The sequence below is a fragment of the Pelmatolapia mariae genome, linkage group LG10_11 (genome assembly GCF_036321145.2).
Source record: "Pelmatolapia mariae isolate MD_Pm_ZW linkage group LG10_11, Pm_UMD_F_2, whole genome shotgun sequence".
Classification (NCBI taxonomy): domain Eukaryota; kingdom Metazoa; phylum Chordata; class Actinopteri; order Cichliformes; family Cichlidae; genus Pelmatolapia; species Pelmatolapia mariae.
Window position 1 is genome coordinate 56,479,088 of NC_086236.1, and position 27,466 is coordinate 56,506,553.

A 27,466-nucleotide genomic window follows, 5' to 3' on the forward strand; every position below is an offset into this window, starting at 1 on the left:
CTGGTGGTAGACTTCCGCAGGCACAAACATCCTCCACTGCAACCACTAAACATCAAAGGTATGGACCTGTAGACAGCTGGACTCACAATTCAAATGCTCTCTACAGAAAAGGGCAGAGCAGGCTGTACCTGCTCAGGTCTTTTGGAGTGAAGGTCCCACTCCTGAAGACCTTCTATGACTGTGTTTGCCTCAGCCATCTTTTACAGTGTGGTCTGCTGGGGCAACAGGTTAGCCTTCTTAGACTGGGAGATTTCCATCAGTAATGGGGGACATTAAAAGCTAATGTGTACTGTAAACCTGCGCATACGGATCAGTATTTAAGTTCTGACTCTCATCATTCACTGGAGCACAAACTGGGTGTCATCAGGACGCTACAACATAGAGTGAACACCATCCCTACAGACACAGGAGCCACGGAAGCAGAAGACCAGCACATCAAGAAGGCCCTGAGTAAATGTGGTTATCCCAGCTGGAGATTTATCAAAGCTGGGAAGGCACCTAAAGAAATCTCCAGGAGAGAAGGACAACTGATGCCTAAGCAAAAACTCATAGTGATCCCCTATGTTTCAGGAGTATCAGAACTGTTGAGACGTATTTTTCCTAAACATAAAGTCTCTGTGGCTTTTAAACCCCAAAACACGCTGCACCAAAAATTGGTCCACCCCAAGGATCAGGTCCCCCGACACAAACAGAGTAATATAGTATATGCTGCTAAGTGCCAGGAGGATTGCTAGGATTTATACATCGGGGAAACCAAACAATCTCTGGCAAAGCAGATGGCATAACACAGAAGAGCTAACTAGTCAGGCTAGGAGTCTGCAGTCTATTTACACCTACAGACCAGTGGACACTCTTTCAATGATGAGGATGTACACATCCTGGACAGGTGGGAATGCTGGTTTGAGCGGAGAGTCAAGGAGGCCATTTACATGAAAAGGGAACAACCATCTCTGAATCGAGGGGGGGACCTAAGGGTACATCTTTCGCCATCTTACAATGCTATGATTGCAGCCATTCCCCAACTCTCTGTGAATGGTACTCATGGCCATTGATCTGTGGTCTTTGATCAATGAATTGGCTTTGAACTGGTTGTTGATCCATGGGCATGACAATTTGCATATTAATGATCAAGGAACTGACCTCACAGCCCATTGTTCATTCAGTGGGCTGGTTTCAGTTATTGTGCAATCTACTGTTTATAAGATTGGGGAAACCTGCAGTCAGCTGAGACTGAAAAAGTCACTTGGATGAGTGAAAAAACATTTCTCCCACTGAAAACGCTACGTCCAGATGAACAGAATCAACCTTTTGAGATTTAATTACCTGGATGATTGAGAATGCATCAAGACTCTTCAAGGGAGTTTCTGTCCAGGCGATGTGTGCAGCTGCATCCTGGGCCTCACCTCACACATTTGCTAGGTTTTACAGGCTAGATATAACAGCACCTAACCAGGCGCATTCAGTCCTCACTGCATGTTCTTCACAGGTGGGAGCTTCTTCCCTGTGAAGTACTACTGGGGACAGTTGTCTTCTTAACATGCATGTCTGGCAATCCGGGAGTTAGTATTTCTCCCCCTAGTGTGACACAAAATGAATGCTATGAAGGAGAACTTAAGGTTATGTCTATAACCCCGGTTCTATGAGTAGTATGAGCGAGTGTCTCACGAGATCACCCTCTTTGCTAGGGAAGTGAGAAAAAGGTGGCCTTGTTTTAATTACATCTGACGCTATGTCAGCCTATTATATAGGGAGGCACTAGCCTCTCCTGACATGGGCGTCACTTAGCCAGCCTGTAAGGGCTCAATGAGTGATAAGAGCATCTCATTCACGAAAATCAAAACTACCATTTTTGAAACCTGACAACGAGAGAAATGGCTACAAAAATTAACGCTGTTGTCCCCAACTCTAACAAAAAGTCACAGACCGAGCAGCAGGTATACAGTCACCTCGACGTCCACCTTTGCTGTAGCGTTTGTTACGCATACCAATTACGTCATGGGATGCTGAGCCGAGTTGCTATAATGACAACAACGCACTTTCTGTGGTACTTGATTGTAATGGAAAACCAGTCCTTCCAAGTTAATCTGAGTAGGTTCTAAGGCAGGGGTGTCGAACTCCAGGCCTCGAGGGCCGGTGTCCTGCAGGTTTTAGATATCACCCTAGGTCAACACACCTGAATCAAGTGATCAGTTCATTACCAGGCCTCTGGAGAACTTCAAAACATATTGAGGAGGTAATTTAGCCATTTAAATCAGCTGTGGTGGATCAAGGACACATCTAAAACCTGCAGGACACCGGCCCTCGAGGCCTGGAGTTGGACACCTGTGTTCTAAGGGAAAAGGGGCTTATGTGTCCACCTAGAGGAGGACAAAAGTATTTGCTAGGCCCCAGCGAGATTTGAACTCGCGACCCCTGGTTTACAAGACCAGTGCTCTAACCACTGAGCTATAGGGCCTTTGCTGAAGTAACACCCATAGATACACTACATAAAGACAACCGGACCATGGCTCAAGTGTGGGTGTGTACTCTGAACTTGATCAACCAGTTAAAGGAGTGCCCGGGGCTTTAGTGTCCAACACTAGACCATTCACATTGCATTGCTGGAAACCTTAATTTCACCCACACTTTACTGTGGGACGTTTATTTCCACATCCCCATATATCCCCCACACAGAAAGTATCTAAGATTTGCTTTCAAGGAGATAGCATTTGAGTTTGTAGTCCTGCCTTCTGGCCTCTCACAAGGGTGTTTGTAAAATGCACCGAGGCAGCAGTGGCCCTGCTCAGGGAAAAGGCTTTCCGGTAGCCACATACTTCAACGACTGGCTGGTGGCAGCCCCCAACTGCCTCCAGCCAGTGTGGAAAAGAGCACGCTGAGACCAACTCAACACACTACTTTCATAGGGTTCAGGTCTAGACTTCTCTGGGTGAGAGCATTTGTGTCCTCAGAGAGAACATTGGCCATACAGTCATCCCTAGCACTGTTTCGCAGAGGCAACACAAGTTATCTTCAAACAGTCCCAGAGGCTGCTAGCTTCCTCTGTAGTGATGATGCCACTGGACATGGGACTTTCAGAAGTGGGTAGGCCCACAGGGACTAGACCCTTACTGTGACGGCCAATATCATGTGAGAGTCTCTCCAGACTGTTCATTCGCGCTCCACGAGTGTAAGAAACAAGATTTCTGTCTCAGAGTGTTACCATGGGGATGGTTTCAGCCAAGAAGGTAAAATTTCTGTGCTTGAAGACAGCTCTATTGATTGTTTTAGCTTCAGCTAAGTTTGTAGGAGAAATCCACGCTCTTCCAGTGTAGAGGTTGTGAAATGAGTTCTCCCCAAATAGGTATGCAACAGCAGCTGCATACCTTGTTTCCAGTCTGTGCTCTGCGTATTCATATGGACAGAACCCAGAGTTTTAGACAAAGTGACCAGCTGTTTGTATCTTGGGCTAAACCACATATAGGAAAGCCTGTGTCTAAAGAGCGCCTTTCCCACTGGATAGTTGGAGCAATTCCCCTGGCCTATTCTAGCAGGGGTCTTAAGCCTCCTGCTGGCTTGTGTGCACATTCCACTGAGGGTCTGGCAACCTTGGGGCCTAGCAAATGTTTTGGTCCTGTAAAAAATATTTACAGGACCAAAACATTTGCAAGGCCCCAGCGAGATTTGAACTCGCGACCCCTGGTTTACAAGACCAGTGCTCTAACCACTGAGCTATAGGGCCTTTGCTGAAGTAACACCCATGGATACACTACATAAAGACGACCGGACAACAGAACAAGCATGGGTGTGAGCGCTGAACTAGATCAACCAGTTAAAGGAGCGCCCCAGCCTTTGGTATCCAACACCAACTGCCTGTGTTCAGAAACCATTCACATTATGTAGCTGGAAAGCTTAATTTCATCAACTCTTTACTTTACTGCCCTTTAGGCAACTCAAAGTCCAGACGAGGACGTTCATTTCGGGACTCTCAGTCTCAGCTGCTCTTGGACATCCCTCAACGCACCCAGAGCCAGTGTAAGTGCCTGTGCACACAAACACACCTTTATTTATCAAGTACAGGTTTCTACAAAAGTTATTAAATGGTTTTGTTTTTCAGTGAGCGGTATAGACTGTGTGCCTTTGACTGACACCATGAATCAAGCCAAGCTCTACTCTTACCACCTGAGACCACATAGCGCAGGACAGGGGACACGAGGCCGGGGAAAACATTGAACACACACACATACGCGCAAACATACACACACACACACACACTTCATGTTCTTTGATGTTTTCTCAGCTGGCTGGCAGTCTTGCCTCTATAGAATTACTCTACGCATTGTTCACTCAATGTGCCAAGTTTTCTAAAATTAAGCCATATGACATCAGAGCCATGACCTCACAGGGTGGGGTTAAGTCTACAGAAAATGGTGTGTGTAAAAGATAACCTTTCATCCATTCTGGAAGGAACACATACACACTCCATCTCCCTCCTTCTTCGTCGCTGTCGCACACACACTGAGATAACCTTTCCTCCCGTTGTGGAGAATGAGGCAGTCTATCAACAGCCAGTCATAGAGATAGCCCACCTGCAGCCACCGACACACACACACACACACACACACACACACACACACTCTAGTCTTAAAGTGCTTTCCCTCTCAAAAGTATTATTTGTGAACTATGGTGTTTTTGCTGTTCTTTTTTATTTGCACAGAACAATCTTTATTATGTACTTTTATAAATATATACTGGATGTTTTAATAATGTGTTATTAAAAAAATGTGAAAAATAAAAACTAAAACAAAAGAAAGAGTCCTCTGATTGAACTTCATTTTGCCTTTATTCTGCTTACCCCCCACTTTTTTCCTTTTAATACAAAGTCACTTAAGTAGCCACTGGACAACCGTTCAGTATTAACAACACTCACAAAAGAGAATATACAGTTACCAAGGCTGTGAATAAAACAGTGAAGAAGAAAGAAAGAACAAGAATGTGGAGTACTTTAAAAAAAAAAAAAAAAAGTTCTCATTGTCTTCTGTATGAAAGTGTGATCATGTGTACTTGTCACTACTGAGCCCTGTGTGTTGTCATTGTGACTGTAACATGTTTGGGAGGCTAAACTGAGCAACACACCACGTACTGTTGGGCGCATCCGTTAGTATATGTCTCGAAGGCCCAGATTTCCACGGTGAGCAGACGAGCCATGAGCCACGGTGACGCTGTAACAGTAGAGCAGGTCTGTCAGCCACTGCTCCCTGGTTGCACCCCGGGAGAACCTCTGAAACACACGCACAAAGTAATCAGGTGATCAATCTCCATCCGTGTCATTTAAATGCCTTCAATTGAATATGCCTGCATCTGTGTGGGCGCGTTTACCGTGAGGTGCTGGAGGATTTCTTGCAGCAGAGTGGTGTTGGCCAGCAGCTGGCTGTGGAGCGACGTGTGCTGCAGCAGCATGGAGAGGATCTGTCCGAGCTGCGGCAGCTCCTCCTCGTTCAGATTGGCAACGCGCAACGACTGCAGGACAACCCGCAGCAGGCGAGGAATGCTGCTCAGCGCTGTCACGCAAGCACCCCAAATTGCTTCCCTGCAAATGTCAAGCAAGGGTGTTAACACATTCGATCAAAATCAATCAGCACAGATCACTGAAAGAGTTTCAAGTACACCTTTTGTGGTTGGTTTCAGTAGGTGCCTCCTGCTGCAGGGTGAGGAGCAACGACAACAGGCTGAGGCAGCACTGTGACAAGAAGCGCAACACGGGCTCAAGGGGCAGGACTGAGAGATCCAGCAGTCTGGATACAGCTCTCAGCAGCCCGGCCGCCATGCTATCGGAAACCACCCCTAACTTAGTCTGAGACAGACACACACAACAAAAACACCTTAAGTATAAATAAAATAAAACTGAGCAATAAACAAACTTTACGTAAAAAAATCAGTGTGATTTACTGCATGCTTAATAACAACAGTCTCTTACCAGGTAGTTGCAAATGCCAGTTTGTAAGGTATCAAAGCACTGAGACTTTGAGCCCAGAGTTTCCAGACAGTGGCACACTTCCTATAAATCAAACAGTTATTTTGGTTATGACCATATCCAAACGTGTGTCACTGATGTAATGATTTCAAAGTCCGAATGTGTGACTGAGGAATCTGACTGCAGACATGTAACCACACGAGCTCTAAAACAGATGCTCCGGGGTTAACAGATTTTCTGCTCTTATTTTATCTTTTTTTTTTTTTTTTTTTTTAAAAACCAACTTTTTATTTTGTTGCATTCTTCACAAATACATATACTCAAGAGTATAAGAGTAGGTACAAAAACAAAACAAAAACAGGAAGAAGAAAACTAGGTATGTAACTGGATTACATACATCAGTTTCTCCCAATTTATTGTAAATTGATCATCCCATAATATTTGAAGAAAAAGTAATTCTCTCAGTTTCTTGAATATTACTCACTATGGCAATCCATTTATTCTCAGCTGGGGGTTCAAATTTCAACATTTTACAGGTTACTGCCAATATCCTTAATAAGTATTTATCTTTGACAGGTAAACTGCTCATAATTGTACAAAAAAGAAAAATTACTCTCTCTTCCAAATAACAGTCTGCACTGCCCTTGTTACCTCCTCCCAACTTATTTTTAAAAATATTTTAACTCCATGGTGACCCATAAAAAAAGAAAGCATACAGAAAGAATACAATATTCCTGATTGTCACTTGACTACCAAAGATGTGACATACAAATTACTTTTACTTTCAGTTTCACTATTTTCACTTTCCAGATAGTCAGCAAACGAGTGGTCTCAGGCCTAAACCACCAACATGCCACTAACTTTTTAAAAGTGAAAAATAAGGCTCAGCTTTCCGTCATTAACTTGAAATCCAAATCAAATTTCTCATTAACTTTGATCAAATTTAGGTGCGTGTGTGTGAGCCGGTGTGTGTCTGAACGGTGCACCTGTTGGCATTCTCGCCGTCATTAAAAACAATCCCATCTCATTAGCCGAACTGGAGTTGACACAGTCCGTCCTTAATGCCGGCCCCCCTTCCTCCCATCCTCACCAAGCGTCCCCCTCCACTCCCCCTTCCTTCCACTTTCCTGTGATTGACTCAGACAGGGAGATGAGAGAGGTAGGATCTGAGACCTTAATTGAGGAGCTGAATTAGTGATTATAAGCCCCCCACTTGCTCACACACTCACACACTCTTGCCCCAGGGCACAGTTACGTTAACGGTAATTTCTGTGCAGAAATGTCACTCTCCCATCATGCCATGGGCTCTCATTAGCATTTGTGCATATCCACTATGCCCGATAACCACGCATCTCCAACCTGCGCAGCGCGATAAACGTTCCCCTCTCAGCCGGAGTGCAACGATAAAGCTTCCACCCTCTGAGCTCTATAGGAGAGACGGAGAGAGACCGCGGGGACCGACAGACCACAGCTGTGTCCAGAATATCAAAACAATGTCTTTTCTACCCCTTCCTTCACCTGCAAGTCTGGGTCTCCTCAAGATTTATTTCTAATGTTAAATGTAAGGGTTTCAGTGTGGGATTAAAAAGGTGAACAGTGAACACACCTCAACAATGTCCCAGTGGTGTGTGAACTGCTCCAGCGGGGTGGGGTAGAGGCTGAGAGGTGAAAGAGCGGCGGGAGGCAGGACACTGTCATCCTCTGCCTCCTGCAGGGAGGCGAGCTGTTCGGACGAGAAGCCTATGAGGGTGGAGAACAGGAAACTGAAATAGTCCACGTCCTGCAATGCCGCTTCCTGGCTCCCAGCTGTCCAGCTGCTCAGAGGGGACCTGGAGAACATAATCAGTGATCATGTTACACAATCAAAAACCCTGAATTGTGATTTGAATCTCAGGCTTTGTAAATTTTGAAAGTTCTCACATTTCAAACACTTTAGGATTATTCATGATTTGATTTCAGTGTTCTTCTATTTTCAAGAACATTAAGAATAACAGCACACTGAAATATAGTTATGAAAACTTCTTCCTTGCCCTGTGGGGGAATATAGATTTGTAACAGTGAGAAATGTGTGTGAATAACAGGGTGTTTCATAAAGCCCGGGAGACACATGCAGATCGTCTTCTCAATACTCCATGACGATCCTGCATTCCAGCCTCAAAAAGAGCTCTTTGTACAACACTCGAGACACACACACACACACACACACACACACACACCCATACGCACACTCCATCCCATATGAACTCAGTACTCCCACCACTCAAAATTTGTATAACACTGCCCCACTGACATAAGAATAAGGTCAAACATGGCAGCACACACATATCATCACAGAGAAAGGTTAACTGGGGATGATAATAGAACAAAATATAATAAAAACCTGGTTTAATTGTCATAAGGAAGTTGAATATCAAAAATACAGAATATTCATCTCAGTTTATGTCAACAAGCAGGTAATAGATCATAAAAACTGTCACTGATTTGTCTGTGAAAGAACAACACTGCCATCTGATGGTGATCAGGCAGAGCGTCGTTTGTGTGCCTGTGTGCCAGCAACCATCTGCTGTCAAACACAACTGTGTTCATGTGCTTTCCAAAGCGGGTCTGAAAGCTCACCTAAGATGTATGATACGAATCAGAGAGGCAGCAAGGCCGGCAGAGATTCGTCCAGCAGTGCAGCAGCTGCTCAGATTGGCCAGAAGAGGCTGGGACATCTTGGGGAGGAAGTAGAGCAGCTGCACCATTCGCTGCTGGGACTCTGATGGTAAGAGCACCACGACCCCATCCTGTGGATCTTCACAGACAAACAGAGACGCACAAGTCACGTGTAATTATGGAGAGACAGCAATGCCGTGCACCCTGTGGGGATTTAACGAGGAGCTCTATCTGGAAAATTAGGACCAATACTTGGAAAACCAGACTATGTTGGGACCAGTAAAAGAGACAGACGAAAGACATAACTACTACAGTAAGGGCTCAGATAATGCGTCTGTGTGCGTGGTGTTCTGTCTGTCTCTGACGCACATGCTGATGTCAGAAGCTCTCAGACAAAAGGAGTCTTGTGATGGTGAATTGCTGGCTCTGCGGCAGTTTCTATCAGAAACACCCCCCCTCCTCCCCTTCCCAACCCCCTCTGTTACACACCAGCTATCTAACTATCTGACCATTCTCTGAGCTGTTCTTATGGACGGGTTTCCAGCAATGTACAAAGTTGCCTGGGGTGGCTAACACAGCGTTATAGTGCCTCCTATGGGAACCACTCTAGTTAGAGAGTCACAGATTTTTGGAGGTCTGTACACCTTTGCTAGACCTATATATGCAACATATGAATATACGGAAAATGACATTAAAAAAAAAAGCTTCTACACTTCTTCTTTTAGGCTAATTTTGTGATTCCCACCTCTGATTGCAAATTAATGCATTTCTACACCTACAGTATTTTTCCCTGGTCGTGAAGTGTCTGTAACCTCGGAGCGTTCTTCCCTCAGTTTGGTCTTTTACGCACACAAAAGTTCAAGAGAACTAAAGTCGACAAAGAGCTGCAAGAATTTGTATTTTATAGAACAGGGTTAAACTGTAAAAATAAAAACTCCTTCGAGGATGCCAATGTTCACATTTTGGATAGAGAAGACAGATGGTTTGAAAGAGGAGTGAAAGAAGCCATCTATGTCCACTGTGAACGACCATCCTTGAACAGAGGTGGTGGCTTGCGACATGAACCGCTGCCACCTACAATCCAGTTTTGAGATCACTTCCCAGGCACCTTAACGCCCACTCACATCTTGCATCACTTGATCTCAATAAGTCACATGATTGTTTCACCCGAAACCTGTGCTGATAATGACCCCACACCCTTTTCCACACCTTGGCTCATGTGATGAGACACATGATCAACAGTGGGCCAACAGCCTTCTTAAGGGACAACTCCCACTAGGGCTTAAACACCTTTCCACCATTTGGTCTGAGTAATGAAAACAAAAAACAAAAACAAAACCACACATGGAGAAACTAACAACAGGTCAGTAATATGATTTGGTATAAAAAAAAAAAAAAAAAAAGAGCCTCTTGGAGAGGCAAAGGTTCATCAACCTGGACAAAAAAAAAAAAACTATGTCTACAAACTCTGGAACAATTTCAGAAAAATGTTCCTCAACGTTAAATTACTACGTTTGTTTATATTGGAGGCCCGTGTTCTCAGGTGTGATTCCATCATTGCACAGGCTCAGGAACACTTCCAGAAATCTTTGTCTAAGAACACAGTTCACCATGCCGTCCACAAGTGCAGGTTAAAGCTCTGTCATGCATATGTGCAGATGATCTACAAACACTGCTGTCTTTTAAGATGGACTGATCCAAAGAGGAAAAGAGTCCAGTGGTTAGATAAATCAAAATTCAAAATTCTTTTTGAAAAAAAATGGACACCATGTCCTTCAAAATAAAGAGGAGAGGGATAATCTAGCTTGTTGTCAGTGCTCAGTTTAAAAGCCAGCATCTCTGATGGTATGGCAGTTTGCACATGTGGAAAGGGACAATCAACGCTGAAAGGTATATACAGGTTTTAGGGTAACATGTTCCCATCCAGATGATTGGGGGGGTTTCCCCCCAGGATAGGCCTTACATACTTACATAAGGACACTCTTAAAAAAACAAAAACAAAAAAAAAAAAATCAAAAACTTTAGACTTTCGTGATCTGAAAAGATCTTTACGCGCAACAGTGATATTATTTTTCAGAAAACTGATTCAGTAGACTGTTATTTCATACCTACTGATCTCTAATTTGGAACATAGGCTACATCCACACGTACACGGGTATTTTTGAAAAAGGAGATTTTCCGTTTCCGTTTAAAAAAAAAAATAAAAAAATCCCGTCCAAATGTGCAGTTTTGAAAATATATCTCCGTCCACAAGTAAACGCTAAAAACGAAATGTTGGCCAATTAGAAGTCTAGAAGCCTGGGAGGGAAAGACTAAACAGGGTTTTGTGCCCTCACAAAACCTTAAGCACTTCTGAAAAGTTTTTGTTTTTCTGGAACGGCAGATAATTTTGTTACTTTTCAAGTGCCATTTTCAAGTGCCTTCATCATTTCAAATGTTAATAACTAAAGACAGTATTTTGGCTGTTGTGTAGACTCACAACTTAGGAATGAACAAAATGCATACAGCATAAATAAATTTAATTTAAAAAAAATTAAATTTATTCAAAACTGACATTGGGATTTGGGTTGTGAGAGCGTCTGTGTTGAATGTAGAGGCCACATCCGAAGTTCACTCTGATGCCTCTGTCTTTCTAAATGGAGGGACAATAACTGCGTGTATATGTAAGCGTGGAAAAACTGCAAATAGTAAGATTAACAGCAACACTATTTTGTCTATATCAGCCATTGCATAAATTTATTTCATGTAAACAATAACGTGTGCGTGAGTAAATCTCCGTTTTCCTTGTCCACACCTAAACGCAAAAACTGAGTTTTCGAAAATCTCCACCCTGCCAGGAGTTTTCAAAAATATCCGTGTACGTCTGGACGTAGCCAATAATCTGTGCTGGTTAGGTCCGCATCATGAGTAACCATAGCGATGTATCCTGGTAATAAGTGAACCACCTCCATAATACTGAAAACTCAGGACTAAACTGGAGGGAACCTTTAACAGTCCAAATCCTGCTTCGTTGTACAGATCTCTGGTAGCAGGAGTCACATCATGACAGATTACACACTTCAGGGGTCTCAGTTCTCAAGTATGATTGCTGCATTTGCACCCCCACCCCAAAAAACATTTCACAAGCGGCCCCAGACATTATGATCACTGCATTTTCATGCTCACCATACAGCGTGCAGGCATGCGTCTGCAGACTGCTGAGCAGGTCTTTGTTGCCTCGAGAAGCAGCGGCCTGGATGGAAAGGATGAGCTGCGCAGACAGCATTGGGTTACGGTGGCCCAACTGGGACAACTGCACAGGAAGAGATGCCAACCAGCGAGACAGCACCTTGCTCCTTCAGAGAGACACAAAAGGGCATGTGAACCCAAGGTCACCACATCAAGGCCTGATGTTATTACACAACTGTTACAGTTCTTACGTCTGAGCACAAGTTAATGTGACCACCAAAGTGAGACAGATTTATTTTTACACTACATTTTGTTTACGAGCAAAAATAAAACTATTCAGGGAAGCCACAGATGTGATAATGGGTAGTTTTGATTTTGTTCTTTGTAGTTAGGGACAGTTACGAAACAATTACATGAGAAAAGCATAATTTCATGTGGACTGTGCAACACATGATCATCATAAATCTTCTACGATCTTTTATTCAGAAGAAGTCAAATGGATAGTCTGAAACTCAGAAACAACGCAGCTGTAGGGGAGGACTGTGGTATATGTCCAGTGCTTCACAGTTTAATAATTACGCCACGTTTTAGATGTGTTAAGAGGGATATATGAGTTTATTTTTGCTGTGGTAACGGTTACATGATTTGGCTGCACGGTCACGCCATATAAAAATAAAATCAATCAATTCCGACCTCCTCAGAATCAGCTAGAATATTTAATGAAGGCATGAAAAACTTTACTATCACAATAAGACAATTTTTTCCTATTTATGGGCCCTTAAAGTACACAGCGTAGGGCTGAAATATGACTAGTTTTGATTCATATTATTTTTTTCTATTTTTTGGAGCTCTTATAACTTCTAGAGCGCAAAAGATATCCTAGTGGAATTTCCAGGGCTGAAATTTTTTTTTTAAACTCTCTTAAACTCTTTAAATCAACTCCATTTTACACGCACTTCAGTGCCGCAATCTAAAGCCAGTTCTGGTTCTTGTTCAGTACAGTTTTTTTTCTATGACCACCAGTGAGCATCAATATCACGGGATATATCAAAGTTCAGCAGCAGAACTGCACCAATTTACTGGCTTTGATGTGGAGTAACAAGCATTGGTACTCTAGATGCTTTATCTGTTTGCTGATTTACTGGAGAAAACTTCAAAAAGACAATTTTGGGCAAACGGCATATTAAAGCTCTACTTTTCATCTACAGGTTTTCTTCTTAGTCAGAATAACCTGTAATATAATTAACATTATAACACAGTTTTCCCTGCAATTTGAGCCTGGATCACAGAGGGTCAGGGGATACTCTCCTTGCATTTGTTGCTTTACTGCCTATTCAGCTTGTGACTATTTTCTTTTGGCATGTCCCCTTTACTCACTTTACTAAGCTGCTGTCACCTCATAGTCCTGATCCGGAGACCCTCCAGAGCCTTCATCGTGAGAGGCTTTGATTGATTTTACATGGAATGACCCATATACAAGAACTCTAAATCAGCAGCTAGCAAAATGTGAGCTGGGATAACTGCTTGGGCATAAAGTCACCGCAGCGGATGCCTGAATGATGAAGAAGAAACTACTTTCAGCTGCTTCCTTAATCATAAGTGGATGCTACAGCAGGTAGCTCTGTGTTTGCAATTTAAAATATATTTTTCCTTAAACCTTAAATCCTTAAATTTGTCCCGTCCCGGCAGAGAACCAGGGATCTTTTGCTTGTTTGGCCAAAGTGTAAACTACTAAATTATGAGGAAAAATATGACAAAAAACTCAAATGAATGATTATTTATGCTGATGCTATCATCCTGTCTTTTTATATCTCCAACAATTATGCCATGTGGTGCATGAACTTTTGGAAAAAGCTGTTTTTGAACAGAAACAGCTGTTCAAAAATCCTACATGTTACCTGGTTAGGTGTGCATGCCCTTGCTCCTGCAGGTAAAGCTTGCTGTAGAACGACAGCAGCAGAGATCGTGTCTGCAGAGGGAGGTTTCTTTGCTTGTAGTAGATATACACTGCTGCCAACAGGTCCTCTGTCACTGCTGCACAAACATGGACATATGACATATGACAGAGTGAAAACAGCTCATTCATATATATATATATATATGCTTACTTTTGCTTCTTTGTGTGAGCACCATCTTCCACACGGTACCCAGCAGCATTTGCAGCTGCCTGTAGCTCAGCTTCACTCCGCTACCCAGAGTGTCTCGGACAAACGTCCTCAGTGGTGTCAGCCAGTCTCCATCTGCCTCTTGGCCAACGCCCTGCTTCTGGCTAAGGGACACCATCACCTGGCAGAGTGTGATATTGAGGGCAAGAGGATCCACAGTCGGACCAGGAAGGGCTGCTGTCTGTTTGCTCCTGAAGAGTGGAGAGTGAGATGAGGGCAATCTTAGCTAGTCTGAATTTCATACACAGTAAATAACCACCAGTAGAGGATCAGACTGTATTGGCTGCTTAAATCTTTTACAGTTTTTAAAACGAAGAACTAAAAACTTGCAGTTTAGAGCTATGCACAAACATATAGGTGAAAAAGAAAGAAAAAAAACAATCAAAACTTTACAAAAAAAGAAAAAATGTATGAATTTAAAATCAAAAAAGTTCTTAAATAGATGACAGTCAGCCTCCAACAAGTCGACATCTATTATCCATTCAACTCTCAAAATATATACTGAGTGATTGACAAAAGGAAATATGGCAGAAAAATACAAACTTGTAATAATACAAATGTAAATAAAAGAAGATGTGAATTTAAATATTTTGAGAAATGTAAACATTTTAAGCATATCGTGTTTGTGTTCCTCATCAGTGCCTTTGATGGCAGATTGTTAAGCTTCCCTGCATCTTATCACAAGCTGTGAGTCAAGAGAAAAGAGTGAAACAGGCAGAGTAAAAGTGTAATGTGATGCATCCTTGGGCAATGAGGCATCTAACTTATTTATTAATGACATTAAATCTAATGTCATTAATAAATAAGAGGCAACACTGCGGCACAGTGGCTACAGCTGTCCCCACAGGTTAAGAGGACTCACCTGCCTCACATAAAGTAGGTTCTGGGCTTAAACCCCTTTGTGGTTTCTTTGCTCTCGTACTCACACAGCACTTTTCTACTCAGTTGATCACTCAAAGCACTTTCTTACTGCAAGTCTCACTCACCCAATCACACACATCTATGCCTAAGCACTTTCTCACATTCACTCATACTCCAACTGATTCATCGCGGCAACTCGAGGATACTTTATCATTTACAATTTGAACTGACCTTCTGATTGGTAGACAGCCGACTCTACCACCTAAGGCCTGATTTAGACTTCTGTGTTGAATCTTTGTAGAGCCTACAATGTGATCTACATAATGGCTGACATGGTCATGATCCAGTATTTTTATACCCAGTGTCAGCTGATAGAAAAAAAAAATTAAATGTTGGGACTTTTTTCTCTCCTGGCCTGCTCTTTGTTGTGGTCAGATTTCTCTGGGCAAACAGATTTGTCCCTCTAGACTTTTTTGTACATTCTCTCACGTCCATTCTGATAGTTTCCAGTAATTTGCTGATATTTGTGAGTCCTTACAGTGATGCTAGGGTTATTATTCCTAATAAACAGGCAATGATTGTTAAATTCAAAAACTGTAGCAAAAAAGTAGCCATAAAGGCACAGGAGGAAAGAACGGTACTAAACAGGCCAATCACAGCAGCTGCAGGCTGCGTCAAACTGGCGTGTAGTTACATTTCTAGCAAGATGTACGTCAGGTTACGCCGTAAGGTTTCAGATGGGTTTGCAGTTATGGCGTAGCTACGGCGTAAATTTCCAACTGAAGCATAAGCCACAGTCTCCCTGGGTGCTCCAGCTTCCTTCCAGAGTCCAGAGAAAATCGACTGAGGCATAAATTTCAATAGTTGTCTGCCCTTCTGTGTCAGCCGATCAACAGGCTGCTGACCGGTCCAGGATGTACACTGGTTGTCTTTACACTGGTTGCCTGTCCCTTTTAAAATGATAGAACCTATCAGACTTCTACACCTATACACTCCACAAAGGTCTCTCAGATCAGCTGACAAGTCACTCCTTGCTGTCCCCATGTCGAGACTGAAACACCGGGGGGGACAGAGCTTTCGCTGTTGTGGGCCCCAAATTATGGAATAAGCTGCCCCTCCATATTAGGCTGGCCCCAACACTTGAAATGTTCAAATCACTTTTTAAAATACACCTTTTTTCCAAGGCTTTTTAGGAGTAGTACCAGAGTCAGCTTTTAGTCAGTTTTAGGTCACTCTTAATCTTTTTATTTTGTTAATTTTATTCCTTGTATATTTTATTGTCTGTTTTACTCATGTTTTAATATTTAATATATACTGACTTATTTTTATCTTCCCTTTTCACTTATGTATTTATTTTATTGTTATTTATATATACTTCTTTGTCTGCTTAATGTATGTTTTTAACTGTTATCTCTGTTTTTTATTACTGGAAAGCAGTTTGGTCAACTATGTTGTTTTTAAACTGCTCAGTAAATAAAGTTGGATTGGACTGGATGTACCCCACTTCTCGCCCCACAACAGCTAAGTATTAATAAAACACCAAAGATAAAAAGAATGCCAAGAATGAACTTTCTTACCTTTTGAGATCAATTTTCTTTTTATGTCTGGGTGTATCCCGGCTCCCGTAGGGAAAGTTTTTAATGAAGTGCTGCTTAAAATCTCCCAGGTATTCTTTACGGAACCACGCATCCTAAAGAAAACAAAAATATCTGTGAGGTTGATCAATACATTACAATAAAATGAAAAAAAACAAAAGACATGCAAGTCACATCTCACCAGTGCATCCTGGTTCTCCCGCTGTGGGGCCAGTTTTCTCAGCAACTGCAGAATAGACAAGACCTGGAACATTACTGACATGGCATCTGGAGTGAGCAGGTGGGCCCCCTCTGTGTTATTCCACGGGCTGTCATTGGTGCTGGCCTCAACCCACACTTCCAGCAGGAGAGGAACAAGAGTAGCTGCAAACTTTTGAACAGTCTCAGCTGAGTCTAGACCCTCACTTACTGTAGCTCCTGGATCCTGCTCAGGTCTGCACAGTGAAAGAATTAAAAAAAACCAATGAAAAAACAAAACGCTTAAACTGAACTATTTCTGGACAGCTACTAAAGTCAGAGATTTCATACCTAAGTTTAAAGGTGGAGTGTGGAGTTGGTTTGGCCCCAGAATGTTCATAAATCTTAACTCCAACCTTGCTGTAAGTTAGCTCTTCCCAGTTGAGATGAAGAGGTGTAAATCGACCCTCTCCACTAGAACCAAAAACTAATTCAGTTGAGACAGACATATCGCTTTCCTCCGTTGGTCTTTCCTCGACAACTGCCTGGAGAAAGCGCCCAAGCCTGAGATACAAGTGCAACAAACAGGAAGATTGGCATTCAGAGTTATTAACTTAGATTTTTCCTGATTGTGTTTACATGCAGCTTCCATACCTGAGAAGCACAGAGAGCCGCCACTGCTGGCTCGTCACAGCCCTGTCAGGGTTGATGGACAGCGCCCAGGTCCAAGCCTTGGAGTCTGAAGCTTTTTTGGCTCCTCCGCTGTTCTGTCTGTGAGAGATCATCTCTAGGAAGTTAGTGAGGAGAACTGCAGGCCGTGCAGCTAGCAGAGCAGGGTAGTGCTCCAGGAACACGTCGAGGACATTTATGGCATCCTCCTGGATTCCTGTCTCGATATGCGTCATAGCACAAGACAAATGAGCACTGAGGAGGGGGAAAAACGGAGCCACGCGTTCTGCAGGCACACACTGTGCAATGTACCTGTAAGCAGGTTAAAACAAGTTTGTTTACTTTAGACACATTTAAACAAAGAAAAAAAATGTGTTTGTTGTATTTTTGACATGCTCGTCTAACCTGAGCACACGTGCAGCTGCCACACGAACATTGTGATCCTTGTCTGTTAAAACAGCTGCCACTTCTGAAAGCAAGCGTGAAAGATGCTGCTCTAACAAAGAGGGACTGATGGACAGCAACTCTTTCAAACCTAACAAGGCACTGTGTTTCACATTGGCGTTGTAATGGTGCAGCTGAGACAGGAGGTCCTGTGGAAGGAGGGGAAAAAATGAGATAACTTTGTTTCTGTTGTTCTTCTTCGTTTGGCCGCTCCCTTTAAGGGTCACCACAGTGGATCATATGCCTCCTCACAGTAAATGTCTCCAAACCATAGATCACAGCACTCTTGCAGCTTTCCTTCAGTCAAAAATCACCCAAGACTCATCTCCGTCCACTGCATGCACTCTTTTCTTCACATCTCATGTACACTGTCTGTTGCTTTGCATGTCTGACGCCAGGTATTTAAACTCATCCACCTTCACAACCTCTAATCCTTGCATCTTCGCCTTTCCACCTGTCTCACTCTCATTCACACATTCTGTATTCTGTCTTGCTTCTACTGACTTTCATTCCTCTTCCGTCCGCAACATATTTCTACTTGCTCTCTACTCTCACTACGGAAGACGACAAACTTGTTATATTCATTGAAACAAGCCTATAGCATGCTTTTTTTTTAACTTGCTAAAATGTGAAAAGATCTCAGATCTTACATTAATACCGAGCTGTTTGTGTGTTGTGGGTCCACTCGTGTCTCTCTTTAGCTGCTCAGACAGATAGATCCCCTTGGACCGAAAGTTGGTGTTGGTGGCGTTATCAGCTCTGGGCTTCTTCTTTCCCACTTTTAGCTTCACCTTCTGGAAGTCATCCTGCCTCTTCTTCTTTTTGGCCTTCATCTCTGCAGTCTAGACTGCTGTCAGTGTAATGACACATGAAGATAGCGGGAAGTGAATTAATGCACTAATTTTAATGACACATAAACCTATGGTAAATTGAACACGTATCAATAATAACATAATTTGTGTCAGGACCGTTAACATTGTTATTTTTACTCTCAATAGTACATTTCGATACTCAGCACCACAGCTAGCTTGCTCTGCTAACTTACCTATCATTTCCCTGCAACAGTTTTTAGCGGTAGTAGTTAATTGTACTCACCACAATAAAAATATCTGCAGTCTAAAGTCGGAAATTTACACAACGTAAAGCATTCATTAAAAATGTGTCCACCCGGCTAACGACTAAACATACACACACATATACAAAGAAAATGATCTTTATTCGGTCTCGTGTGGCTACATTGGGTCCTTTGATTGTGTGGGTGTGTGTACATGGTCACAAAGACTGCGCGTTAGATGTGTGCACTTCAGCTGCTGCTCCTGCGGGGCTTATAATAAATGAAACCACCAAACTGGGGCAAAGTGCGAGTTTATAGCTGCTCGAGCGTCATCATGTGCGCAAACGTGAGATAAAATGAAAAACACAAGCCTTCTTTTCTTAGGTAATTCACTATTTCCCTTCAATTTTGCTCCTGGACGCTAATGCGGTGTATAAAATAAACGCACCAAAAAAAGCTGCCCTCGAAGATGCCTTGGAATAATTAACTTACTAGTTTATAATAAAATTGAAAGCACAGATAAATGATAATAATTGTCATTTTGTTTCCTCTAAGAGAATAGATGAGGTCTTTCTGTGAAGCGCGGACACAAAATAGCGCTACAACATGTTTTTGTTTTGGTTTTGGTTTTGTTTTTTTTAAACCGGCGAGTTCATCAGACTACAATCTTCTCCCGAAGCTCGGCTCGCATTGTATTCTCTTTTCACCTTGAGCTAGGAGGAATTCGCGGTTTGCACTTAAGTATCTCGTGTAAGTTTGATAATATAATATACTTGATTACGTTATGTGGATATCTATCATATGTGGCGTTCGGGGTCGCTAAGATGCGTCTTACAGTCACATTTTCTTTTCAAATAATTTATGTAAATTAAGGCTCTGCTTGTGGCCCTCCCACAGCTAACAGCGCTAACATTTGATGATTAAAGAAACGAGACGTCTTTAAATCTTTTTGTTTTTTAAAAAAACAACAACTACGCATTGAAGTTTGTTTGGGCGATACTGCAGAAAATTGTGTTTCTGGTGATAATATTTAAAAGACAACACTTTTGAGACTCCCCGTTTCGTTGTTGTTCCTGCATTCAAAAGATAATTATGAGCAAAATAGATATGAATTACTTAAATACAAATATAAGATAATTAAGATGAGGATTTAACGACAGATTTAAAACTGAGTTTTCAATATTACAAGATTTTTTTTTAAAGATGGCCCTTTCTTCTTTTGTATTTGTATTACTTAGATTTATTTCCGCCTACGCTGCTACCTTTTCACCAGTACTGTTGCTGTTCTGTTTCGTTGATAAAGTTATTAAAATACTTAAAAAAAGAAATCTAAGATCGTTTAAAAAGTATTGTCTGTAGTAACAATACTGCCCTTTGTTTTGAATGGCTAGTCCTCGAAAGCACATGTAGATGGGGTGTAGCACGTTTCCCAAAACAAAGTTAACAACTAATCACCTGGCTGGATCAGAAAGTCGCAACTTAGAGAAAATGTTATAAATTTATAAATTCTCCTTTTTCTTTTTTGCAATCAGATAAAGATTATCAAACTCTACAATATAGTACAGATTTGCATATTTTAAAAGTGTTGCATATCTTACAACATATAGTGTGATCCGAGGACGAGTGATTAACACATAAAGATTTGAGTATTCACCCTTGTGAAGTCCTCTTGATCATATCACAGTACTAATGCAACCACCATATTATGGGGTGGCTGTAGCTAAGGAGGGTAGAGGAGATCATCTACTCAGAAGGTTGATGGTTCAATCCTTGGCTGCTCCAATCTGCATGCCAGATAAGACGGTGAATCCCAAGTTGCTCTCAGATGCGTTCATTGGAGTTTGAATGTGTGTGTATGTTGGACAGAAAGCAGGCGTAGAAAAAAGTGCTGAATGAGTGAATGAGGCATGTTGTGTAAAAGAGCTTTGAGTGCTCGCGTAGAGTATTTATACTATTGTGATTGTCAGTATCTATTTTATCCAACAAAATGAAGTTATCTCACTTAATTAAATTTTTACTGAGATTGTGTAAACATACAACACTGTCACTAAAACCCGCTATAAATATTGCTATTCATTTTGTCAATTATTACTGATTACATGCAATTTGTTTATAACACAGCAGTTAACTGTGGTAAATTGTTGGAAATCGTGAAAATCGTGTATCTGCCTAAACATGGGCACAAATTCACATTTAACTATTACATTTACACTCAGCAACCTTTTTTTTCAACAAGAATATAAGCAGACTACAACCAGCTAGCAGTCAGTTATGTCGAGTCCCCTTGAATTGTGCTCATTGACAAAGACTCATTCAGAGTGATGAGCAACATGTTGCCAATCTGTCTGCATTTATAAGTTAAATGATAATTATTTGTAAAGCTTCAACAATTTCTCTGAGAGTAATTGCCGTCAGTCCAAATAAGAGTGTGACTGTTTGCAGAAAGGTTTCCTTCTATCAGACCTGTGCAGTCACCTTGTGGTCAAAAGTGGTTGTGGGTGTGCAACTCAGGGCAGCCATCTAGTCACCACAACTTGCAGAATGTGAAAATATTTAATACATCGACCATGCAGTGTTAAAGTTTTAGTTGTTTGGTTGGTTGGTTGTTTTTTAGTAACTGCAATCAGGTTGCTCTCTATTTTTACTGTTGACTGAGCCATTACCTTGATCTGAATTAGGAGGTACTACTCTTCAGTTATGGAAAATCTATACCATGAAGCCCCTTGGGCAATGTTTTCATGCTGATGTCAATGCCACAGGAGGTTTGGAGCTCTGCAGTTACTGAGTCAGCAGAGCACTGGTGGCTTTTACACACTATCCATCTCAGCGATACTGCTCTGTAACTTTACATGGTCACTGATTATGGAATATCTATTAGGGAAGAAATTTCACAAACTGACTTTTGCAGTGGTGTTATAGTATATTAGGAAATGTTTTTGTCCATATAGTGTATTTTGGACTGAGAAAAACACAATTGTTACAATTGCAGTTAGCTCACAATGCTGCTGATTCTATGTACCAGTTGATTCCCAAGAAATAGTTGGAAGAATTATCATATAACCTTTTAAATTGCTACATAGCATGTTGGTCCTCTTTAAAATATTGTTTCTCACATATAAGTGCTTGCATGGGCTTGCTCCAAGTTATTTATCAGATCTCTTACAATCCCATGTCCCATACCTCTATGATCAGCAGCTTTTAGTAAATTAAAATTCCCAGTTCAGAGCTCTACTTTGCTCACCCTATCACTAAGGAAAAGCTCATCCACTTTTCAGAGAAAGCACATTTCTGCCACTTGTATCTGGAGTCTCATTCTTTGATCTTTAAAAGAATTAACAATAATAGTGTTAACAAAAAAATCAGACCTAGAGTAACAGATTTGTGCCATTTTTCAACACCGATGCTCCATCTAGTGACAGATGGCTGCATAACAATTTAGCAGCATTGGGCATCACTTAAAATTTACATTTAGAATAATTAGATTAAACAGCGAGTATGTTTAATCATGACTAGTGACACAGCGACGATTAGTCAACTGGTTGCACGCATCCCTAGTTTTAACTGTGTAATTTAGTTCTAGTATGTGTAATGATTTGATAACCAGCAATAAGACATCGTTTGTCTTGTAGTGACAACGCTGAGGAAATGGAGGATGAGAATTCAGGAAACCAGCCTCCACCACAAAGTGGGCCCCCAAATCCAAAGAAGAATCCAAAGGTAAGTGTCAGTCCTTGGCTCTACTTCAGTACCACATGAACCCAAATGTGCAGTATCAAAAACCTAAAGAAAAAATGTGGGATTTCCTATAATTTCCCCCCATCCTCCCCAAACTTTGCTGTTGTGGTAACTGATGGAGTCCTGGGTGGCAGCAGCCCTGAACTTGTGGGCTTCCTGCTTGCTCCTGTGCCTTCAGGCCTGCTTCATTTGCAGTCTTGTTACTGAAGACATTATTCACTGGCTCTGGCCTCACATCTGCGGCCTGTCAAACCTGTTGTGGTTTAAAGAATTGTTGTTTTGTTTGCTTGTTTGTTTTTAACACTGGTTTTATTCACTTTGGTGTTCCGAATATATTCTAAAGTGAGATAAACTGGCTTCTCTTAAACGGTACCACATGGCAGGCCACTCATTTTTTTACTACTGAGCGCTATCACATTCAAAAGTGGTAGTCACGGATCACTTGCTGATTCAAATCCTCGAGGACTTAAAGTCAATGGCGACATATCCAGTCCAGTTTTTCCCTAAGAGACGTTGTTACATCACTGCTCAATTAAATGGGAGGTAGGAGACACGTCACCGTTCTGTACAACCACTGTGCATGAGGTTAAAAACTCAAAAGTTCATTATTTGCTACAGAAATTATGATCTCCCACCAGTGAACAAAGCTCCACTGGTGAAGTCAGTACTTTACAGCAGAGTACCCTCAGTCCTGGATTTCTATCTCCAAACCACACTCTCCTGGTGTTTATCAGTAACATGCAGTTACTTAAAATGTAAATTAGCTGCAAAACAGTAAATCACTGCAGGTATTACAGTGATTGTTTACATTTCTGCTTAGATATTTAACTTCAATAATCTAAACTCAGTGTCTTCAATTTTTGGCTGCTTACGTCTGTCTTATCTCCTTTTTCTTATCTTGAAGAAAGTTGTATGCCTGGAAATATGTTTTCTTTATCAGTAGGTATCCTCAAATGAAGTGGCGTCCACCTCAGCACCTGCCTTTAACGGGAACCACCTCCATATTTCACACAGCTGACATCACTCTTATCATTGAAGGGGGTGTATGTTTAGTTGTTTCCAAAGGGTTTCTGTTTGCTGTTGTCTGTCAAGCTCAAATTTGGGGCTTTCAAACACATCACACTGACCACAGTGCACGTTGGTAGAAGAGCATGCTCTCTTCTACCAGTTTCATTGTCAGATCGCTGAGGTCTTGACCTCAGCCTCCCTCAATGCGGCCACTGCGGCAGGTGTAACAACCCAGTTTCTTCCCTGTAGTAACAAATTGTTGCTGGTCTACATTCTCACTTGGTGAGGATTTAGACACCATTTATACACATTCCTGTGACTGTCGCTGCTTAATGCAGGCGTCAAAGAGGATGAGAACGTAATGGTTGTGTGGCGGACCTGGACAAGGAGTTCAGTCCTCTGCTTAGTGTCATCCTGTCACTAATTTCCTGTGTGTCTCTCTCCTTCTCGTGGGTTTATTCCCTCTGCTGACAGAGAAGGCAGCTGCAGCATTCTGCTGATATAGGTAAGTCCTTTTACACACGGTGCCACTTCCAGTGTTGAGAGTTGAAGCTTGAGACCTTGGTTTCCATGCTTCATGTCACGTGTGGTGGCATGTTCACCACTCAGTGAGGCTCACAACCTCAGAGATTTGAGGATGGGGGTGGTGAGTCTTATGTGGTGCAGTCTACTGTTTTGGTCTTTGGAGATCACTGCAAAAGTATTCACGCAAAACATTTCCTGCATAAAAGTTTCCTATTTAGAAGTCCAGTTTTCAGAATGGTTTTTGGAAGTTTTCTAAATAATTTTAATAACAATCCAACCCAGTCTCATTAAGATGTTGCTACACTGAAGAGCAGCACCATTAGCCTTAAAAGCGCACGACACATGGCTTATGCTACCATGCATCTGCACTGGTTACTAATTAAGTTTTAATGCACTTGTTTCTTTTTAATACTGCTGAATGCAATATCAAATTTTTACCAGTTGCCTGTGTTACACTGGCTTGACTTGCATTCAACTTTTTTTTTCTTAGACATAAACTTTGCCTGCTTAGCAGAATTTTTTTTGTTTTTAAATTATGTGTTAATTTTATCGTGCGTTTGCAAGAGGACTGCTTTGGTGAATGCAACACAGAAGTTACCGCTCTGCGGCTGCGCACGGTGAGAAGCAGTGCATCACAGGATGTGTTGTTCTGCAGCTCAGTTTGGGCCTAAATGGGGGTTAACTTAGAGCTCCTGTTATTTTTTGTTTGTTTGTTTTTTCTCCCAAGCTCACATGGGAAGTTTGGGTTGATCTATCCATGTAAAATCTGGAATAAATTCCAGTCCATTAAACATTGCAGGTTGTGAAACAGTACAGTATAATTGCAATTAGTTTTTTACTAGTTTGCAGGATATAAGTCTTGTTTTAGTTATAAATTCAACCTCTACTTAATGCTGACCACTACTATGTTTTCCCAGTTTTCTCCAAAGGATCTTCCATCCATACTGTGCCCTCGCTCAACAAAATCTTGAAGGGCATCACAGACTGTGTGATTGGTAAGCAGCAGAGGGATTTTCCTCACATCTATCTACTTTACCTCCTCTCCTTCTTGCATAAAGAAGTGAATAATCAATAATCATTGTGTCTGCAGGCCTTCAGTATGTGTGGGAGTACCGCAGCCCCAGTAAATCTGTCCCCCCACACTACCAGTGCAAACTGTGCGCCATGGCCAGCTTGCAGCATGACATTGTTGACCATGTGAAAGGCTGGAAACACTGCTATAGATACATGGTGAGTGTTGTCTGTTTCAAAGTCTGCACTCGAGGTTGCAGAATCATTTGCATTGTTTTATTCTGCTTTTCACACAGAAAAAGACCCACCCTGACAAGATTACGCATGAGGAGGAAGATGCCGTGAAAGACCCTGCTATCAGAAAATCCATTAAAGAAGCTGCGGCTGAAGTTGAAAAGACAGAGGGGAGGGGACAAATCAAGGTGAGCGCTACACCTGTGATTTGAAGTTCAAATTCAGTCTCCAAGGTACTGCCAGATAACTTCATCTTTGTTTGGTCCTCATAAAACTTTTACATTGCAGATGGGGCTAAAAGTCTCCCATGTTTACATTCGAGGGGTGGGTGCACTTAATATGTTGGATTTGATCATTTTCTGTTCCCGTTGTCACGTTTAGGTGATCCTCAGGGAGCCCTTTGACATTCCTGCTTTTAAAGGACTACGTAAGTTACTCTGCTCTGTTTGCATCCAATGTTTTCAAGTTCTCAAAAACTAAGATCAGCTTCTCAGTTTAAAAAATTAATAACAACAATTTTTCCTACTTAGCTGGGGTCAAAGCTTAGCTTAGCATTCAACAACACTAAAGGATTTCCATTCTTTCGCATTAGTTGTTAATTTCACACATCCTTCCATCACAGGCTCTGCTATTCCTAAAGCTGGGCCTTCACCAGCTCCAGGAATGGGACAAATGGGGCCACCCTTTGGTGAGTTCTTTGTGATTGACATTAATTTTCTCAATGTGCATGAATATCTCTGTTCTATTAAAATAAAAATATGTGAACTGAAATGTAATAAACCTGTATCTCACAGGTCCCAGGTTCTCTGAATCAAGATTCCCAGGGGAGTTTCATCCTGATTATCCCGTAGATGAATTTGGGGAGTCCGGCTTTGGAGGCTACTCCTCCAGGGAAGACTTTTCTGACTCTGGTATGGATCGGGGAAATTTCATGGATAATATGGGTCGCGGTTCAGGTGGTGGAAGAGACAGCTACAGAAGGAGTGGACTGCTGGATGAACGTCCAAACAAAATGTATTCAGACGAGTACCAGGGCAACCGGATGGGTAGTAGCTTGATGGACAGACCAATGGACAGGCCGGGATTAATGGGGGCAGCTCCAGAATCTAGCAGCCTCCCCCATACTTTGCTCACATACCTGGTAGGTTTCTTACAATAGGTTTAAAGTCAGCATCTTTTTTCTTTTCTTTTTTTTAAATATTCATATTTATATTCAGAAAGTAATTTTACAAAATGTGTTTTTAGGATACTTTCAGGATAGAGAATGAGAGCGATGCCCAGCTGGTGCTGAAGGTGACGCAGAAACTAACAGATGTGCTGATGGAGTATCGACTCAGGAGTGTTTCAGGGGTAAGGTGTTTTGAGTTGTTGCTTCTTCTCTTTTTTAACAGTATCTATCCTAGAAATAATTTTGAAACCAAACACTAAAGATCAGCCTTTAAACCTTATTTGGCGAGCTGAGTACTAAAGTTCTAATTTAATTTTAACTGTTTCAGCTGTGTGCACTAGGTTTCCTTTGCTCTGAAAGGATGAGCAAAACCAGATTTACTTTTTCAGATGTTTCACTTGTCCCTCAGATTAAAACATTTATTTTGTGGCATCTGTTTCCTCCTCAGGGGCCCAACAGCTTATCATTGAGTTCCACAAACTTCTCTTCACCCCCTAGAATGCAAAGCAGTAGCAACCGATTCTCAGGTGGCCTCTCAGGTATACATGCACCTTCTCCCAGACTTTTTATGACAGATCCATGGCTCAAATATCAAGGACTGTTAAATGAAGGACTCCAAAGGAGTGTGTGAGGCATCATTCTTTGCTGTCCACTTTGCTTTTTTTGCAGGTCCATCCCGGTACAATGACGGTCCGCCCAGATATTACAAATAAGAGATGCAACAAGTCTGTCTTCTCATCTTTCTGTCCTACATGCACAGGGGTCATTGTCCAGATGTTGATTTCATGTACTTTTGAAAAAAATATATATTTTCATGCACTGGGTTTTCAGTCTTTTGCTGTCCTTGTTTTAATTATGTTTACTTCTTCATAATATGGCAAGATTTATAACTTGGAAGGATTTACATGTCTTCTGTTGTATCCAGCAACTTTACCTGATCATTTTAGTTTAAGTTTCACAGCGATTAAAAGCTATTAATGGACATAAAGATATGTTTGTGGTTGATTTCATGTCCCCATCAAAGTATTTCCAGGTGCTGACGGATCC

The 27,466-nt window shown here is 41.8% G+C and overlaps 3 protein-coding genes and 2 non-coding genes across 6 annotated transcripts in view; 2 read left to right on the forward strand and 3 right to left on the reverse strand.

Annotated features, from left to right (window-relative positions):
• invs (inversin) overlaps window positions 1-4,727 on the forward strand; it is a 32,461-nt gene extending 27,734 nt beyond the window's left edge. Inside the window, exons 18-19 of the mRNA XM_063487203.1 lie at window positions 3,925-4,011; window positions 4,094-4,727. Of these exons, the coding sequence (XP_063343273.1) occupies window positions 3,925-4,011; window positions 4,094-4,209 (203 nt within the window). The 3' untranslated portion in view covers window positions 4,210-4,727. The remainder of the gene's footprint in view (window positions 1-3,924; window positions 4,012-4,093) is intronic.
• Window positions 2,383-2,455, reverse strand: trnat-ugu (transfer RNA threonine (anticodon UGU)). The gene has a single exon. It is a non-coding gene; the product is annotated as a tRNA-Thr (tRNA).
• On the reverse strand, window positions 3,646-3,718 carry trnat-ugu (transfer RNA threonine (anticodon UGU)). The gene has a single exon. It is a non-coding gene; the product is annotated as a tRNA-Thr (tRNA).
• A 73-nt stretch (window positions 4,728-4,800) lies between the features above and the next one.
• On the reverse strand, window positions 4,801-18,930 carry tex10 (testis expressed 10). Of its 2 annotated transcripts, none has more exons than XM_063487205.1 (16): window positions 18,780-18,930; window positions 18,335-18,531; window positions 17,646-17,833; window positions 17,226-17,552; window positions 16,923-17,135; window positions 16,576-16,828; window positions 16,377-16,489; window positions 13,882-14,129; window positions 13,672-13,807; window positions 11,771-11,940; window positions 8,567-8,744; window positions 7,557-7,779; window positions 5,954-6,034; window positions 5,646-5,830; window positions 5,356-5,566; window positions 4,801-5,257 (listed from the first exon to the last, which is right to left on the reverse strand). In XM_063487205.1, the coding sequence occupies exons 2-16, from the start codon at window positions 18,515-18,517 to the stop codon at window positions 5,135-5,137; spliced, it is 2,832 nt and encodes a 943-aa protein (XP_063343275.1). In that variant the 5' UTR covers window positions 18,518-18,531; window positions 18,780-18,930; the 3' UTR covers window positions 4,801-5,134. The 2 variants fall into 2 exon arrangements, with proteins under 2 accessions (XP_063343275.1, XP_063343274.1); XM_063487204.1 differs by having other exon boundaries at window positions 18,335-18,534.
• Window positions 18,931-19,385: 455 nt separating this feature from the next.
• On the forward strand, window positions 19,386-27,367 carry si:ch211-197h24.6 (uncharacterized). The gene is made up of 12 exons (XM_063485170.1): window positions 19,386-19,488; window positions 22,368-22,455; window positions 23,956-23,986; window positions 24,924-25,001; window positions 25,097-25,236; window positions 25,314-25,439; window positions 25,633-25,678; window positions 25,874-25,939; window positions 26,046-26,392; window positions 26,497-26,601; window positions 26,868-26,958; window positions 27,089-27,367. Exons 2-12 carry the CDS (start codon window positions 22,384-22,386, stop codon window positions 27,130-27,132), a joined length of 1,146 nt encoding a protein of 381 aa, XP_063341240.1. The 5' UTR covers window positions 19,386-19,488; window positions 22,368-22,383; the 3' UTR covers window positions 27,133-27,367.
• The last annotated feature ends 99 nt before the right edge of the window (window positions 27,368-27,466 follow it).